This window comes from Salmo salar, chromosome 03 (assembly GCF_965601325.2).
Source record: "Salmo salar chromosome 03, fSalSal1, whole genome shotgun sequence".
NCBI lineage: Eukaryota > Metazoa > Chordata > Actinopteri > Salmoniformes > Salmonidae > Salmo > Salmo salar.
Genome location: NC_138293.1, coordinates 12621293 through 12641095, shown reverse-complemented (window position 1 = coordinate 12641095; position 19803 = coordinate 12621293). Strand labels below are relative to the sequence as shown.

The 19803-nt window shown below is 43.6% G+C and overlaps 1 protein-coding gene across 1 annotated transcript; it reads left to right on the top strand.

The window, feature by feature from the left end:
- Nucleotides 1-9215: 9215 nt before the first annotated feature.
- On the top strand, nucleotides 9216-18973 carry LOC106598516 (regulator of G-protein signaling 5). The gene is made up of 5 exons (XM_014189562.3): nucleotides 9216-9340; nucleotides 9868-10023; nucleotides 16903-16964; nucleotides 17103-17269; nucleotides 18589-18973. Exons 1-5 carry the CDS (start codon nucleotides 9297-9299, stop codon nucleotides 18748-18750), a joined length of 591 nt encoding a protein of 196 aa, XP_014045037.1. The 5' UTR covers nucleotides 9216-9296; the 3' UTR covers nucleotides 18751-18973.
- Nucleotides 18974-19803: the final 830 nt, after the last annotated feature.

Here is a 19803-nt window from a genome sequence, read left to right as displayed (position 1 = left end):
AAACTAGAACATAACAACATAGAAAATCTAAACTAGAAAAAAAAATGTCACGCCCTGACCTACTCTACCATAGAAAATAACAGCTTTCTATGGTCAGGACGTGACAGTCAAATCACAGTTGCAACATTTGGATAAAAATAAGGCCTAGATTTTTTGCCTATATTGTGCAGCCATAAGTAGCAGTGTGGAAATGATCTCAAACGAGTGCAGGAAATGCAGAAATGGATGAAAATGCAGAATGTTTTGGAGGGTTGACCCATTGAAATCACTTAGAATGTATGTGTTACCACCGTAGGGTCACGCACTACTCATGAAGCAAACGGAGCACTTTTATTATTCAAAAACATTAAATACCGTCATACCATCCAATTTTTTATAAATACCGTGATATGAAATTTTTCCATATCGACCAGCCCTAGTATTATGTATGGGATACATGGTTAGGATACGACTTTGATATGTGGTTGTCTTGCATGACTATCTCCAGATGAATGTACTGGCTGTGGGTTGCTCTGGATGGGAGTGGCTGCCGAGTGGCTAAATTGTAATGTAAATGTAGTGCTATGTATATTGATGTATTTTATTTATGTTGTTTCATGTTTGGACCCCAGGAAGAGTTGCTGCTGCCCGGCAGCAGCTAATTGAGGATCCTAATAAATACAAAAAAATCCGCAACTAGAAAGTTCCCCAAATGTATTTCCACAAAGATCCACCTAGGCTGAGGGCCATTCTAATGACCTTCAACCCATTCAGCAGATAATATAAACCACATGTCTAGCCTAATTGTCCTTAGTCAGACATAGACCAGAAGGAAGTAGCCATGACTCACTTGTTGGTCTCAGACCACCATTTAGCAAACACTGCCCTTAGTGTCCCTCTTATTGTGACCAAGAGGATTTATCGCTCACTACGCCATCCCCAAGGGACTATTTACTGATTTCAGCTACAGGAAAAACTTCCCTCTTACAGTGTTAAACTTGTTACCACTACTCTGGAGAGAAGTCAGCTATGTCTTTCCAGGGTAACAGTAATACAGTAGTAATAGCAATTCCTTTGAGTAGCCTACTCTAACTCTCTGCCTCATTGTGGTGAGATGCATGGAAAGAAATTCACTTTTCAATGCTAGTTCACTGCAACTACGCAAACCTTTTATGATCCATTTCTAAATAAGTGACTAATCACATTTTTAATCCGAGTTTTATTCTTGGATTGGTTTTCCACATTAGCACCATTCTCAGCACTAAGATGTGAATAGCCTCATAATGTGAAGGATTCATGGTCGAATTTTGCATTTGTTTACTAAACCGTTTCTTGGAGCATCATGGGTAGGGCCAGGAGTTTTTCCCTGACCACGTGACCGGACCAAGTAAAACTCTGGGCCCATGTTGGAGGTTTAGAGAGAGTCTTCGGGCTACGGGGATAGGAATTTTTCCTGGTCAAGAAAACATGAGTTCCCTGTACAGAATCGTATAGATCTGATTACTACTGATTCCCTGATAAACATTACTTAGCATTAAAAAAGACCATCTCCATTCTATCTCACCTTCTTCTTATGATACTGTGTGGGCGTTGTGGGAGGAAACATCCTTTTGGGGACCTGTGAGAAATAAACAAACCACAGAGAGATCAGCTGCCAAGACTGGGATTTCTGAGATTTCAAAATAAAGGCGTACTCATGAAAAACATCCAAAGTTAGACCACTTCACTGACACAGCAGACCAATTGGATTTTATTTTATTTTGATTCATTTGAAGAAAAACCCAACCCGTGTAAGAACATTGACTTAGATTTTATTTGATGAAATGGTTTCAAATCCACCCACCGGACGGACAGACAGACAGACAGACAGACAGACAGACAGACAGACAGACAGACAGACAGACAGACAGACAGACAGACAGACAGACAGACAGACAGACAGACAGACAGACAGACAGACAGACAGACAGACAGACAGAGAGAGAGAGAGAGAGATAGATAGATAGATAGATAGATAGATAGATAGATAGATAGATAGATAGATAGATAGATAGATAGATAGATAGATAGATAGATAGATAGATAGATAGATAGATAGATAGATAGATAGATAGATAGATAGATAGATAGATAGATAGATAGATAGATAGATAGATAGATAGATAGATAGATAGATAGATAGATAGATAGATAGCGATCACTTTAGATTAGGGACTTCAAAAATACTTTAATAATGATTAGTAAATGGTTTGTAAATGTGGGAGTAATGATTAATAAATGTTGAACACACAATCTATAAATGCCTTATAAAAGTTTTATAACAGTCCTTTAAAATAAAGTGTTACCGCATTGTGGACTTTGAGGAGTTGCCAGTAAATGTGAAGCAGGTACATGGAACAAAAGAGTAACAAGCCCATTATAGTAAGGGCTTGATCGGTACAAATCAGACACACTGGACATGTTTAATACATAGCTGGCTTACAGGTGCTGCTTCACGATTTCACCCTTCCCTTTAAGAAAAAAATGATGTATTTGATGTGGGAAGAGCTTTTCAAAACACAGACCCATCATGGTAACCAGGTTACTAGGGGAACCAAGCCGATTGTAAGAAAAGTCTGTGTTTTGCTATAAACAGTCCCTATCAAAAGGGATAATCAATGTTTAATGTTTGCCTCATTACTGAATATGTAGCGCTGGTTGCCTCTGCTCTGGCGTCTCATTGTAATTATGTTCACATTACTCACATTATGACATTTACATTTGGAGGGTGATTCCCCTCCCACCCCAAGGTTTAGTACATTGACTTACTGGAATGAGCATATGTTCCAGAAGGTAGTCAGGTCCTGGAAACGTGTTGGATTATCCTTGAAATACTTGTACAAAATAATACTCATAATATACTTGAAATAATCATATGAAAGATAACTTACTTAAATTGTTAAATTACAGCCCCAGAGGTTTGCAACGAGTTCTTATCACGTTATAAATGTGTATTCAAACTCTGGAAATAGTATTTGTCATTGAGTGTTCATGGATTATTTTATTTTATGGATTATATTTATGCACACTCGCAGGACTCTACACACTCACACACACTGTCACTCCAACACACACACACACCACATGCACACATATTTATACTTACTCTACACACTCACATACAGTTATCATACGCTGCTGCTACTCTGTTTATCATATATCCTGATGCCTAGTCACCTTACCCCTATACATATCTACCTCATTGTACATATGGAATTGGAACTGACCCTGTATATAACTTCTTACTTTCTTGTGTTATTCTTATTTCCTATTCTTATTTGTGTTCTACCTTGTTTTTAGTGCTACATTGATATTGATTACTACATTGTTGGGGTTAGAGCTTGCAAGAAAGGCATTTCACTGTACTTTCACTGTACTCACGTGACATTAAGGGTTGGCTGTAGCAGTGAAGGAAGGGTTGGCTGTAGCATTGAGGGAAGGGTTGGCTGTAACATTGATGGAAGGGTTGGCTGTAGCAGTGAGGGAATGGTTGGCTGTAACAGTGAGGGAAGTGTTGGCTGTAGCATTGAGGGAAGGGTTGGCTGTAGCAGTGAACGAAGGGTTGGCTGTAACATTGAGGGAAGGGTTGGCTGTAACATTGATGGAAGGGTTGGCTGTAGCATTGAGGGATGGGTTGGCTGTAACATTGAGGGAAGGGTTGGCTGTAGCATTGAGGGAAGGGTTGGCTGTAACATTGAGGGAAGGGTTGGCTGTAACATTGATGGAAGGGTTGGCTGTAGCAGTGAGGGAAGGGTTGGCTGTAACAGTGAGGGAAGGGTTGGCTGTAGCATTGAGGGAAGGGTTGGCTGTAGCAGTGAACGAAGGGTTGGCTGTAACATTGAGGGAAGGGTTGGCTGTAACATTGATGGAAGGGTTGGCTGTAGCATTGAGGGATGGGTTGGCTGTAACATTGAGGGAAGGGTTGGCTGTAGCATTGAGGGAAGGGTTGGCTGTAGCATTGAGGGAAGGGTTGGCTGTAGCATTGAGGGAAGGGTTGGCTGTAGCATTGAGGGAAGGGTTGGCTGTAACATTGAGGGAAGGGTTGGCTGTAGCATTGAGGGAAGGGTTGGCTGTAACATTGAGGGAAGGGTTGGCTGTAGCATTGAGGGAAGGGTTGGCTGTAACATTGAGGGAAGGGTTGGCTGTAGCATTGAGGGAAGGATTGGCTGTAGCATTGAGGGAAGGGTTGGCTGTAACATTGAGGGAAGGGTTGGCTGTAGCATTGAGGGAAGGGTTGGCTGTAACATTGAGGGAAGGGTTGGCTGTAGCATTGAGGGAAGGGTTGGCTGTAACATTGAGGGAAGGGTTGACTGTAGCATTGAGGGAAGGGTTGGCTGTAGCATTGAGGGAAGGATTGGCTGTAGCATTGAGGGTAGGGTTGGCTGTAACATTGAGGGAAGGGTTGGCTGTAGCATTGAGGGAAGGGTTGGCTGTAACATTGAGGGAAGGGTTGGCTGTAACATTGATGGAAGGGTTGGCTGTAGCATTGAGGGATGGGTTGGCTGTAACATTGAGGGAAGGGTTGGCTGTAGCATTGAGGGAAGGGTTGGCTGTAACATTGAGGGAAGGGTTGGCTGTAACATTGATGGAAGGGTTGGCTGTAGCAGTGAGGGAAGGGTTGGCTGTAACAGTGAGGGAAGGGTTGGCTGTAGCATTGAGGGAAGGGTTGGCTGTAGCAGTGAACGAAGGGTTGGCTGTAACATTGAGGGAAGGGTTGGCTGTAACATTGAGGGAAGGGTTGGCTGTAACATTGATGGAAGGGTTGGCTGTAGCATTGAGGGATGGGTTGGCTGTAACATTGAGGGAATGGTTGGCTGTAGCATTGAGGGCAGGGTTGGCTGTAGCATTGAGGGAAGGGTTGGCTGTAGCATTGAGGGAAGGGTTGGCTGTAACATTGAGGGAAGGGTTGGCTGTAGCATTGGGGGAAGGGTTGGCTGTAGCATTGAGGGAAGGGTTGGCTGTAACATTGAGGGAAGGGTTGGCTGTAACATTGATGGAAGGGTTGGCTGTAGCATTGAGGGATGGGTTGGCTGTAACATTGAGGGAAGGGTTGGCTGTAGCATTGAGGGAAGGGTTGGCTGTAACATTGAGGGAAGGGTTGGCTGTAACATTGATGGAAGGGTTGGCTGTAGCAGTGAGGGAAGGGTTGGCTGTAACAGTGAGGGAAGGGTTGGCTGTAGCATTGAGGGACGGGTTGGCTGTAGCAGTGAACGAAGGGTTGGCTGTAACATTGAGGGAAGGGTTGGCTGTAACATTGAGGGAAGGGTTGGCTGTAACATTGATGGAAGGGTTGGCTGTAGCATTGAGGGATGGGTTGGCTGTAACATTGAGGGAAGGGTTGGCTGTAGCATTGAGGGCAGGGTTGGCTGTAGCATTGAGGGAAGGGTTGGCTGTAGCATTGAGGGAAGGGTTGGCTGTAACATTGAGGGAAGGGTTGGCTGTAGCATTGGGGGAAGGGTTGGCTGTAGCATTGAGGGAAGGGTTGGCTGTAACATTGAGGGAAGGGTTGGCTGTAGCATTGAGGGAAGGGTTGGCTGTAACATTGAGGGAAGGGTTGGCTGTAGCATTGAGGGAAGGGTTGGCTGTAGCATTGAGGGAAGGATTGGCTGTAACATTGAGGGAAGGGTTGGCTGTAACATTGATGGAAGGGTTGGCTGTAGCATTGAGGGATGGGTTGGCTGTAACATTGAGGGAATGGTTGGCTGTAGCATTGAGGGCAGGGTTGGCTGTAGCATTGAGGGAAGGGTTGGCTGTAGCATTGAGGGAAGGGTTGGCTGTAACATTGAGGGAAGGGTTGGCTGTAGCATTGGGGGAAGGGTTGGCTGTAGCATTGAGGGAAGGGTTGGCTGTAACATTGAGGGAAGGGTTGGCTGTAACATTGATGGAAGGGTTGGCTGTAGCATTGAGGGATGGGTTGGCTGTAACATTGAGGGAAGGGTTGGCTGTAGCATTGAGGGAAGGGTTGGCTGTAACATTGAGGGAAGGGTTGGCTGTAACATTGATGGAAGGGTTGGCTGTAGCAGTGAGGGAAGGGTTGGCTGTAACAGTGAGGGAAGGGTTGGCTGTAGCATTGAGGGACGGGTTGGCTGTAGCAGTGAACGAAGGGTTGGCTGTAACATTGAGGGAAGGGTTGGCTGTAACATTGAGGGAAGGGTTGGCTGTAACATTGATGGAAGGGTTGGCTGTAGCATTGAGGGATGGGTTGGCTGTAACATTGAGGGAAGGGTTGGCTGTAGCATTGAGGGCAGGGTTGGCTGTAGCATTGAGGGAAGGGTTGGCTGTAGCATTGAGGGAAGGGTTGGCTGTAACATTGAGGGAAGGGTTGGCTGTAGCATTGGGGGAAGGGTTGGCTGTAGCATTGAGGGAAGGGTTGGCTGTAACATTGAGGGAAGGGTTGGCTGTAGCATTGAGGGAAGGGTTGGCTGTAACATTGAGGGAAGGGTTGGCTGTAGCATTGAGGGAAGGGTTGGCTGTAGCATTGAGGGAAGGATTGGCTGTAACATTGAGGGAAGGGTTGGCTGTAACATTGAGGGAAGTGTTGACTGTAGCATTGAGGGAAGGGTTGGCTGTAACATTGAGGGAAGGGTTGGCTGTAACATTGAGGGAAGGGTTGACTGTAGCATTGAGAGAAGGGTTGGCTGTAACATTGAGGGAAGGGTTGACTGTAGCATTGAGGGAAGTGTTGGCTGTAGCATTGAGGGAAGGGTTGGCTGTAGCATTGAGGGAAGGGTTGGCTGTAGCATTGAGGGAAGGGTTGGCTGTAACATTGAGGGAGGGGTTGGCTGTAACATTGAGGGAAGGGTTGGCTGTAGCATTGAGGGAAGGGTTGGCTGTAACATTGAGGGAAGGGTTGACTGTAGCATTGAGGGAAGTGTTGGCTGTAGCATTGAGGGAAGGATTGGCTGTAGCATTGAGGGTAGGGTTGGCTGTAACATTGAGGGAAGGGTTGGCTGTAGCATTGAGGGAAGGGTTGGCTGTAACATTGAGGGAAGGGTTGGCTGTAACATTGATGGAAGGGTTGGCTGTAGCATTGAGGGATGGGTTGGCTGTAACATTGAGGGAAGGGTTGGCTGTAGCATTGAGGGAAGGGTTGGCTGTAACATTGAGGGAAGGGTTGGCTGTAACATTGATGGAAGGGTTGGCTGTAGCAGTGAGGGAAGGGTTGGCTGTAACAGTGAGGGAAGGGTTGGCTGTAGCATTGAGGGACGGGTTGGCTGTAGCAGTGAACGAAGGGTTGGCTGTAACATTGAGGGAAGGGTTGGCTGTAACATTGAGGGAAGGGTTGGCTGTAACATTGATGGAAGGGTTGGCTGTAGCATTGAGGGATGGGTTGGCTGTAACATTGAGGGAAGGGTTGGCTGTAGCATTGAGGGCAGGGTTGGCTGTAGCATTGAGGGAAGGGTTGGCTGTAGCATTGAGGGAAGGGTTGGCTGTAACATTGAGGGAAGGGTTGGCTGTAGCATTGGGGGAAGGGTTGGCTGTAGCATTGAGGGAAGGGTTGGCTGTAACATTGAGGGAAGGGTTGGCTGTAACATTGATGGAAGGGTTGGCTGTAGCATTGAGGGATGGGTTGGCTGTAACATTGAGGGAAGGGTTGGCTGTAGCATTGAGGGGAGGGTTGGCTGTAACATTGAGGGAAGGGTTGGCTGTAACATTGAGGGAAGGGTTGGCTGTAACATTGAGGGAAGGGTTGCCTGTAACATTGATGGAAGGGTTGGCTGTAGCATTGAGGGATGGGTTGGCTGTAACATTGAGGGAAGGGTTGGCTGTAGCATTGAGGGAAGGGTTGGCTGTAACATTGAGGGAAGGGTTGGCTGTAACATTGATGGAAGGGTTGGCTGTAGCAGTGAGGGAAGGGTTGGCTGTAACAGTGAGGGAAGGGTTGGCTGTAGCATTGAGGGACGGGTTGGCTGTAGCAGTGAACGAAGGGTTGGCTGTAACATTGAGGGAAGGGTTGGCTGTAACATTGAGGGAAGGGTTGGCTGTAACATTGATGGAAGGGTTGGCTGTAGCATTGAGGGATGGGTTGGCTGTAACATTGAGGGAAGGGTTGGCTGTAGCATTGAGGGCAGGGTTGGCTGTAGCATTGAGGGAAGGGTTGGCTGTAGCATTGAGGGAAGGGTTGGCTGTAACATTGAGGGAAGGGTTGGCTGTAGCATTGGGGGAAGGGTTGGCTGTAGCATTGAGGGAAGGGTTGGCTGTAACATTGAGGGAAGGGTTGGCTGTAACATTGAGGGAAGGGTTGGCTGTAACATTGAGGGAAGGGTTGGCTGTAACATTGATGGAAGGGTTGGCTGTAGCATTGAGGGATGGGTTGGCTGTAACATTGAGGGAAGGGTTGGCTGTAGCATTGGGGGAAGGGTTGGCTGTAGCATTGAGGGAAGGGTTGGCTGTAACATTGAGGGAAGGGTTGGCTGTAGCATTGAGGGAAGGGTTGGCTGTAACATTGAGGGAAGGGTTGGCTGTAGCATTGAGGGAAGGGTTGGCTGTAGCATTGAGGGAAGGATTGGCTGTAACATTGAGGGAAGGGTTGGCTGTAACATTGAGGGAAGGGTTGACTGTAGCATTGAGGGAAGGGTTGGCTGTAACATTGAGGGAAGGGTTGGCTGTAACATTGAGGGAAGGGTTGGCTGTAACATTGAGGGAAGGGTTGACTGTAGCATTGAGGGAAGGGTTGGCTGTAACATTGAGGGAAGGGTTGACTGTAGCATTGAGGGAAGGGTTGGCTGTAGCATTGAGGGAAGGGTTGGCTGTAGCATTGAGGGAAGGGTTGGCTGTAGCATTGAGGGAAGGGTTGGCTGTAACATTGAGGGAGGGGTTAAATTCAGTTGAAAAATATGTCATGCAGTTTTTGTGTTTATGATAAGGGATGGACATGAAAATGAAATATATTTGTGAACATGTCATAGTTAACGTGTTTTAATAAAACGTACATAACTAAATCAGAGCCAGTTCTGTTTTTAAAGGATTTTGTGACATTTTGTGTGGCCGGATCCCAGAGGGTGAATGACCCCCTACATTGGTTCATGTCCTTTCGGAAATAACTAATGTGATGTCAACATGAGCCACCCAGATGTCTCTTCTCTCTAACTCTGTGAACCTTCAGCTGGACTTCCAACACACTGTCTGATTGGCTAGCCCGTCTCCTCTTCTTTAGGCCCTTGGCCAATAAGCTGTCTCTATATAGCATTACATTCTTTTAGGCGACAGCAGAACTTGAGGACAGATCTTTTCACAGAGTGATTCTACAGACAAACTAATAGTGTTAGGCTTAGAGAATGTGTAAAGGGTTTGCAGTCTTACAGCAAACATGTCTTGAGAGGTGAGTGCAGTTCTATATGAGCATTCTGTCCAAATAGTATATATTCTGAATGAATGTTCACCTTGTAGGCTATGTAAATACATACTCCATCTTTTCCAATACAACAGTTTAATCTTAGGGCTCTGTTTGATAGATTATTTGTTAATTCTATGTAGGTTTTTGCCTCTCTGCAGTGCGTTTGCTTTACATGGTGCTCTATCAGGGTCTTTAAAATCATACCAACAGTTTAACACTTAAACCCTGTTTAGTTGTTTAAATGTTCTTTTACACTTTTTTTAACACTTGTTGTTTAACACGTGTTTAAAGCTTTAACACTTGTTCTCCTGACTCCTAATGTTTGCCTGGAAATGTACAGTATATGTGTTCTTTTCAAATGTTCCCTATTCACTTTTTAGATTTTTTTATTGTTGTTGTTGAGAATCTGCTTACTAAGACTGATCTGAGTGATTCTGATTCAAACGTCAGACAATAAATGAATCTTTGAGTGGATGATATGCCAGATTGTCACATTCTCCGTCTTCTTCTAGGGCTAAACATATCAAGGTGAAGTTTGGTACCCTGCTCCAGAGGCCAGACCATGAACACACTGAGAATGTCATCCCCTTTCAGAAGAAACCTGAGAATGTCATCCCTCTTCTAAAGAAACCTGAGAGATGTCTGGAGACGCCTCCGAAGTATGACAGGTAATGGAAAAACTTTCAGAATAAGTCATTGGCCATGTCCGAAATCTGTCTTGCCTATATTTCTTACATACTGTGTACTAATTGTACTGCATACATATAAACATTAGGTTGTTATTTTACCTGATCGCTGTGGTCAGCATTTAACTGCACACTTTTGTCCACTCTAAAATAATTCCAAACAGTGCACTGTGCACCTGCCATTTCAGCCAGTCATCTCTGCCTTATGCAAAATTTCAGTGTTCAAAATTGAACCACACTGCATTCTGGAGCAACATTTTTAAGTCTATTTGCTATTTTTCCATGCCTCTGAAAGAGAGAAATTATAAATGGTGTGATAGCCTACATTTCTTTGCCATCTTTTTTTGCAATAATTTTAATTATTCTGATAGGCTTATGTTTTACCAGTGTGGCGTACCCCCACTATTTCTTTTTCTGGGACTCCGTACCAGCTAACTTTTACCCCTGGTCACAATGATAAAATGTAAACACAACTGGAGACACCTCCTCATATTTGGAGACAGGACGACAGCTTTACGATAGCTAGCGAAAGAGTGTAGAAAACTTTGGTAACTAATTGTAAATAACTTTAGGTGGCTAGCTAAGCATCTTTTGCCTGTCTATCCATCCACATCCCTCTGGCCAAACGTCATGCCCGCTAACTTCTCTACTCCACAATGATGTATGGAGCAATCGATAGAGCAGCGAAATTGAATTCAGGATGAGACGTCTGGCAAAAGCATTTTGGCTGTGGAGCAAAGCAATTCACTTACTTACAATTAATTAGCAACCGCACCACTCTTTGATAGCAAATGCGACCCAAAACAGCAAGGTGTCTCCAGAAATGTTTACTTTTTGATGTTCTATGACGTCTTCACTTTCCAGATTGTTATTCTGATATTGAAGCTTAAAATGTTTTTGCCAACATAATGTGTATACACTATATATACACAAAAGTTTGTGGACACCCATTCAAATGATTGAATTTGGCTATTTCAGCCACACCCGTTGCTGACAGGTGTATAAAATTGAGAACACAGCCATGCAATCTCCATAGACAGACATTGGCAGTAGACTTTCAACGTGGCACCTTCATATGATGCCAACTTTCCAACAAGTCAATTTGTCAAATTTCTGCCCTGCTAGATCTGCCCCGGTCAACTGTAAGTGCTGTTATTGTGAAGTGGAAACGTCTAGATGCAACAATGGCTCAGTTGTGAAGTGGTAAGCCACACAAGCACACAAAACGGCACTGCAGAGCGCTGAAGAGCATAGCGCGTAAAAATCGTCTGTTCTCAGTTGCAGCACTCACTATCGAGTTCCAAACTGCCTTTGGAACCAACATCAGCACAAGAACTGTTCGTCGGGAGCAAATAGTTCTTGTTCGCTCCCAATGAACAGCTCGCCGCCCATGGACTCTGGAGCATATTGCCAACTGTAAAATTTGGTGGAGGAGGAATAATGGTCTGGGGCTATTTTTCATGTTTCGGGCTTGTTGGAAAGGTGGCATCCTATGACGGTGCCACGTTGAAAGTCACTCAACTCTTCAGTAAGGCCATTCTACTGCCAATGTTTGTCTATTGAGATTGCATGGCTGTGTCCTCGATTTTATACACCTGTCAGCAACGGGTATGGCTGAAATAGCCGAATCCACTAATTTCAACGGGTGTCCACATACTGCTGTATATATAGTGTATATATTTTTGGTGGGGAAGGGTGTTGTGCACCCTAGAAACAAATATGTTTTGCCTAGAGAGTTCAGTTGTTATTCTAAAAGTTCAAATGTTGATTGATATTGACACAGTCATTCAGAAAAAGCACACTTTATTTTGATATACATTACTTTGTAAATTGTACACAGTCTCTTTGAGAACATCAGTCATGTCAGTCATGTAGAGTTACGACTTGAGAAGAGAGCAATTAATAATGCTATGATCAAAAAGTACTAAAATGTATATTTTGTATTGAACCAAGCCTTATTAAAGTTTTCCTGAGTCATTTTAAAGGTGCAACACAAAATGTCTGTTTCCGCCCGGTTTGAAACAAGTCAGAACGGGAACAGAGAAAGTAGGAGAGAATATTGCAGCGGGACGAAAAGATGACAATCCTGGGAGAAAGTGATGCTAACAAGCTAGCTAGCTAGCATCTTCTCTGGTCTGTGGAAATTCGCATGAAGGAGTGATAAACTCAATCAACTACCTTCATATGGAAAGAATCAACAATGGTGTTGAAAAGCACTTCACAGGCTTACGCTACACAAAACAAGTCTGAACAAGACTGCAGCACGCAAGGTCTTCGACGACTTCGTTCTACGCTTCGGCCACCCATCCGATATCATCATGAGGGAGTTTGAGAAAATAACTATTCAGAAGAATGGGATACCATCACTGAAGAACAACCTCATATCATCCACAGTCAAACCTCAGCGGAATGCTTCAATAGAACACTCTTAAAGAACACTGGAAGAATCACAGAAACCGAACTGGTGGGTTTTACCTCAACATTGTTCATGCCTACATTTCAACAAGTTTTTCCTCCCTTGTTCCTTCTCTTAGGATGTGAACTGGACAATGCCAATCAACCTGGTGTACCTAAGAGACGAAGAAGGAACTACACAGTCTTGCGTGATATGCAGAGAAATGGAAGACGTGTCAATGCGAGAAGCGTATGACATCATGACAATCTCATGGAGAAAATACACAAAACACAACAAATCTTAAAGAGAGAAGAAGAAGAAAACATCAGTGGGACATAAACAGCCGAAGACTCATCCCATGGATACTCAGAATGTTTAAGTGAGGAACAGTACACCATGTAGATTACAAAATGAGAGTGAGGCAAATGTCTTCCAACCTGCAGTAACAGAGCATCTTGAAGAAGCGGAAGCTGGAGCCAAAGCCGAGGCACCAGAGTAAACTCAAGATGGAAGTCATGGAACTGAAGAGGAACCTGAACAAGACCCAGAACGGGAGCATAAGTAGGATGAAGGTCAAGCTGAGGATACAGAATGAGAGGATGATCAAGATCACCAGGAAACCAGAACAGGTGTCATGTAACTTGTGGAACAAGCATTGTCTGTTAAAATGCAGGGGAAAAAACTTGATTATCAGAAAAATACAAGACAAGTCAAGAAGAACAAGTTCACCATGAAGTTCAAGAAGAAAAATTGTTATTACTTCAAATCAAATTTTATAAGTCACATGCGTGGAATACAACAGGTGTAGACCTTACAGTGAAATGCTTACTTATGAGCCCCTAACCAACAATGCAGTTTAAAATATATATATATATGAGTAAGAATACGTAATAAAAGTAACAAGTAATTAAAGAGCAGCTGTAAAATAACAATAGCAAGACTATACACAGGGAGCGTACCGATACAGAGTTAATGTGCGGGGGCGCCGGTTAGTTGAGGTAATATGTACATGTAGGTAGAGTTATTACAGTGACTATGCATAAATGATAACAACAGAGAGTAGCAGCGGTGTAAAGGGGGGTGGGGGCAATGAAAATAGTCTGGGTAGCCATTTGATTAGATGTTCAGGAGTCTTATGGCTGGATCCTGGATGTCAGGAAGCTTGTCCCCAGTGGTGTACTGGGCCGTACGCACTACCCTCTGTTTGCCTTGCGATCGGAGGCCGAGCAGTTGCAATACCAGGCAGTGATGCAACCAGTCAGGATGCTCTCAATGGTGCAACTGTAGAACCTTTTGAGTATCTGAGGATGGCAAAATGTTTCAGTCTCCTGAGACATTTTAGTCATTTAGCAGACGCTCTTATCCAGAGCAACTTACAGTAATGAATTTCATACCATGCATTTTTTTGTACTGGCCCCCCGTGGGAATCAAACCCACAACCCTGGCATTGCACACACCATGCTCTACCAACTGAGCCACAGGGGGGAATAGTTTTTGTCGTACCCTCTTCACGGCTGTCTTGGTGTGTTTGGACCATGTTAGTTTGTTGGTGATGTGGACACCAAGGAACTTGAAGCTCTCAACCTGCTCCACTATAGCCCCGTCGATGAGAATGGGGACCTCTTTTTCCTGTATTCCACAATCATCTCCTTTGTCTTGATCATATTGAGGGAGAGGTTGTTGTCCTGGCACCACATGGCCAGGTCTCTGACCTCCTCCCTATAGGCTGTCTCGTCGTTGTCGGTGATCAGGCCTACCACTGTTGTGTCATCGGCAAACTTAATGATGGTGTTGGAGTCATGCCTGGTCGTGCAGTCATAAGTGAACAGGGAGTACAGGAAGGCACTGAGTATGCACCCCTGAGGGGCCCCTGTGTTGAGGATCAGCGTGGCGGATGTGTTGTTAACTACCTTTACCACCTGGGGGTGGCCCGTCTCAAAGTCCAGGATCCATTTGCAGAGGGAGGTGTTTAGTGCCAGGGTCCTTATTGATGAGCTTTGAGGGCACTATGGTGTTGAACGCTGAGCTGCAGTCAATGAATAGCATTCTCACATAGGTGTTCCTTTTGTCCAAGTGGGAAAGAGCATTGTGGAGTGCAATAGAGATTGCATCATCTGTGGATCTGTTGGGACGGTATGCAAATTGTAGTGGGTCTAGAGTTTCTAGGATAATGGTGTTGATGTGAGCCATGACCAGCCTTTCAAAGCACTTCATGGCTACAAACGTGAGTGCTACGGGTCGGTAGTCATTTAGGCAGGTTACCTTAGTGTTCTTGGGCACAGGGACTATGGTGGTCTGCTTGAAACATGTTGGTATTACAGACTCAGACAGGGAGAAGTTGAAAATGTCAGTGAAGACACTTGCCAGTTGGTCAGCGCATGCGCACAGTACATGTCCTGGTAATCTGTCTGGCCCTGCAGCCTTGTGAATGTTGACCTGTTTAAAGATCTTACTCACATCAGCTGTGGATAGCGTGATCACACAGTCTTCCGGAACATTTGGTGTTCTCATGCATGTATCAGTGTTATTTTCCTCGAAGCGAGCATAGAAGTAGTTTAGCTCGTCTGGTAGGCTTGTGTCACTGGGCAGCTCTCGGCTGTGCTTCCCTATGTAGTCTGTAATGGTTTGCAAACCCTGCCACATCTGACGAGCGTCAGAGCCGGTGTATTACGATTCGATCTTAGTCCTGTATTGATGCTTTGCCTGTTTGATGGTTCGTCGGAGGGCATAGCGGGATTTCTTATAAGCTTCTGGGTTAGAATCCCACTCCTTGAAAGCGGCAGCTCTTGCCTTTAACTCAGTGCGGATGTTGCCTGTAATCCATGGCTTCTGGTTTGGGTATGTACGTACAGTCACTGTGGGGACGACGTCATCGATGAACTTATTGATGAAGCCAATGACTGATGTGGTGTACTTCTCAATGCTGTCTGAGAAATCCCGGAACATATTCCAGTCTGTGCTAGCAAAACAGTCCTGTACGTAGCATCTGCTAAGGAGGATATAATTATGGTCCGATTTGCCAAGTGGCAATTGTACGTCATCATGGTGACAGTAATACAGTTACGTTTGCAAAGATTGGTAAATTCTGAGTCGAACTAAAGGGATGCACTTTGAGCGCACATCAGTGGAGAATACAACTGTAGTAGAATATTATGTTTGTTATAGAAGTCTTCTGTAATTGTTATTGCAAGTCATGGCATTAAGATCTAATCTGCATTTTGGGAAACAGAGCCAAATTTGCCCCAGCGCCTTTGTTATTGTTTTTGTTTTGTTGATGTAACGGAGGAGAAATGGAAGAGAGGAGCGCGGTAAGCATGGTAAAAAAATCTGCCTTACATATTCTGCTGTTCTATGACGTGTGCAATGATGTCCGAGTGGAAAAATACAGTGTTTGTTGTTTGCAGTAATTTCTTTGTTATTGTAATATCGTAAACGGACAAGGCAGTTTCACCAATTATGTGAAATAATTTACCCACACGACCCAACCCTAGAGAGACAATTATTATTGTAAAAGCTCAAATGTTGAATGTCATTATATTATACCTGTCATTATATTTACAAATTCATGTTCTGCAGTGTTGTGTTTCTACATTGTGAAAAAGCACATTTTCCATTGTGATACATTACTGTGGAAACTGTAGACTGTCTCTTTAAGAACGTATATGACAAAAAACTAAACTAATAAAAAATACATTTTGCTTTCAACCAAGCCTTAATTTAAGTTGCCAAAAATGAGGATGGACAGGATTTGCCTAAGTCATTTAAAGGGTGCAACAGAAATAATTGTACACAAAAGGAGTCGAATTCTTTAGAAATTCAGCTTCTCTGGAAAAGATCTGATGTGATTGGTCAAAAGACCAATTTGTGGAAGAAATATCATAATTGGGCTGCCTATGTAAACGCAGCCATACAGTTCAACATACACGCACACACACCTACACGCTCACACACACCAGCAGCATACCACCCTGCGTCCCACTGCTGACTTGACTCTGAAGTTAATCAAGATCGGTCCCTGGATGGGAAACCAGATGCTGCTGGCAGTGGTGTTGGAGAGCCAGTAGGAGGCCCCATTTCCTCTGGTCTAATAAAAATATCCCAGGGCAGTGATTGGGGACATTGCCCTGTGTAGGCTGCTGTTTTTTGGATGGGACGTTAAACAGATGTCCTGACTTTATGTGGTCACTAAAGAGCTCATGGCACTTACCGTAAGAGTAAGTGTGTTGACCTGGGGTCCTGGCTAAGTTCCCATTCTGGCACTCATACAATCATGGCCACTTAGTCATCCCCAGCGTCCAATTGGCTCATTCATCCCCCTGTAACTATTCCCCAGACCATTGCTGTAAATGAGAATGTGTTCTCAGTCAACTTACCTGGTAAAACAAGACATGCAAACATAAAAACACATCTCTATTTTGTGGACATCCTTTATACAACACATTATAATAAAATATGTCTCTTTCAAGACCATCAAGAGCGGAAGCATCGCAGTGGGGGAAGGCCCTGGACAATGTACTGACCAACAGCTGTAAGTTTCAGCAGTCATACAATGGTTAAATATCAGTATTTGTACATATTCTAATGAGACTATGTTGCAGTCAATCATTGACTCTGCTTTGGTAAACTTCAAATCAGATAACTGTTACTGTATTCCTCTCCCTAACAGATGGCCTGGCTACTTTCAGGGGCTTCCTGAGGTCAGAGTTCAGCGAGGAGAACATTGAGTTCTGGGTAGCCTGTGAGGACTACAAGAGGACCAGAGAAACAAGCAAAATGGCTGCCAAGGCTAAGAGGATTTATAAGGAGTTTATACAGACCGGAGCCCAGTGGGAGGTTTGTTCTAATTCTCCTTTTTCCAGGGTTGTGTTCGTTAGGCACCAAACTGAAGAAAATAGACTGAAATAGGGAGGGACTATCTCGACTTGTCCAATAAGAAGCGCTCGTTTTAAGTTTTCTGTTGTGTGCCCTAATGAACACAACCCTGTTTCTGATACATTGACATAGGGATGAAATGACAATGGGCATGATGTCAATCCTCGAGCGCAATTCACCAAATTAGATGAGTACTTTAGTTTTGAAACTCTGTCAATATTGGTTTGGTAAATATTGGTCACTGAACACGTGCCAGTCTCAAGTATCACAAGGACATTGTGTTTGGGGGAGAATTGGTTTTTAATGGGTCGTGTTATGAATAGGATGTGTTTGGGGGAGAATTGGTTTTTAATGGGTCGTGTAATGAATAGGATGTGTTTGGGGGAGAATTGGTTTTTAATGGGTCGTGTTATGAATAGGATGTGTTTGGGGGAGAATTGGTTTTTAATGGGTCGTGTAATGAATAGGATGTGTTTGGGGGAGAATTGGTTTTTCATGGGTCGTGTAATGAATAGGATGTGTTTGGGGGAGAATTGGTTTTTAATGGGTTGTGTAATGAATAGGATGTGTTTGGGGGAGAATTGGTTTTTCATGGGTCGTGTAATGAATAGGATGTGTTTGGGGGAGAATTGGTTTTTAATGGGTCGTGTAATGAATAGGATGTGTTTGGGGGAGAATTGGTTTTTACTGGGTCGTGTAATGAATAGGATGTGTGTTTGCTGAGTAAAGAACAGAGACGAAAAGCTTAAAATCATCTATTGATGTGCCAGACCAGGGAATTAGTATTTACACACATTACCGATAGTATTACACACCTGGCCCACTGCGTGAGGTTATACAAAGTACAGTGGTCCTAGACTGTACAAACATTACACAAATACTGTGTTTGTTTTTGAGAGGTATTACCATAGTAATCAGTCAATGATAGTCCAATGGTAAGATTAGGTAGTCTTATCATAGAAGAGTTACGATATGATGATCGATACGATACTTTATTCATATTCATTTTCATGTAATATTCATTACAGTGCAATTTCTTATTCTAAAACAATTCATGCTATATACTACATCTAGAAAAAGTACATTATCTTTACTCTACTCTGTGGTCAACTTACCTACATTTTGTCACATTTGGATTGACCTAACATACCGAATACACGTCACATACGCCCAAGCTCTGTAACATAGGATACACTGAAACATGGACCTTCTCATTATAAAAGGCACTATCCCTCAAGTCATTTGATTCTAATGCTTAGCTGACTCTCTGCCTCCAACAGGTGAACATTGACCACATCACCAAGGACGTAACATTAAGGAACTTGGGCCGACTGACTCCTATGACCTTTGACCTAGCCCAGAGACAGGTCTTTGCCCTCATGGAGAAAGATTCATACAGGAGGTTCCTCAAATCCAACCAATACCAGGAGATTATAAAGTAGAAACTCAAACACTGATTGGCTAGAGTCGTGTCATCAGACTGATTGGTTGGTTGATTGATTGATTGACTTGATTTATCAATCATGTCATCGGACTGATTGGAGGGTTCGTTGGTCTGTTAGTCATTTTTTGGAATCTGATATTTAAATTACACACCAGCACCTATTTACCTGAATCATTATTCAACTGATATTGTATCTAAAGGAAATAAATATTACACGCAAATGTTTCTTTTTAAGTCTTAATTTTAGCACTGCAATGTATAAATGAATACTTCAGAAGTATGACGAAGAGTGTGTGTGTGAGTGTGTGGTTTGAGGAAGGATGGGGAGACAATGCAGTGACAACACAAGTTAACCTCTATTCACATAACTAGCTATGCACACCACCAACAGATGATATAGTGAGTACATCAGAGCTTTACCTGACATGCACCACACACCTCTGAAAATAGAAAGTGTCTTCATTCATTCATTCAATTAATTCAATCTGCAATAATAAAAAAAAACATGTCAAGCTATGTAACTTTTTCCAATCTGTATAATTTATTTCACTGTTGAACATCAGTGTTGTTGCTACCCTAGCAACCGTGGCTTCTCTTAAACCTCGTGTTCATAACTCTTATCGTCATGGCTTTGAAAATAGGCCTGGTGTCTCGAGAAGGGGCTTTCAAGCTGAAGCAAAACTGTTATACTTTGTTGAATTTAGGTCAGCTAAAGAAAGAGGACTGAGAAAATTGCACCTTTTTCAGCTGCTCTTGCCTGTAATGATAAATAATAAATGAGTACAGTTAGTACCCAGACTGAAGCATTGCAGAGGAACAACCTTTGTGTCAGATTAGGGATTTGAAGGTGTTGTACGAATGTTATGCTCTTGAGCACTTGCTCAGGTCACATAAGAAGGTTTTTTTGGGGGGGGGGGGGGACTTACTCTGCAATCTGTTCAGTGAGGTGTATTGATGTTTCTGGCTACTCTCTGTGCCTTGGTTCAATGAGTTATTTCAGACGTCATCCCGACTCAAAATAGTCAAACCTAATTTCCATCAAGACGTGGAC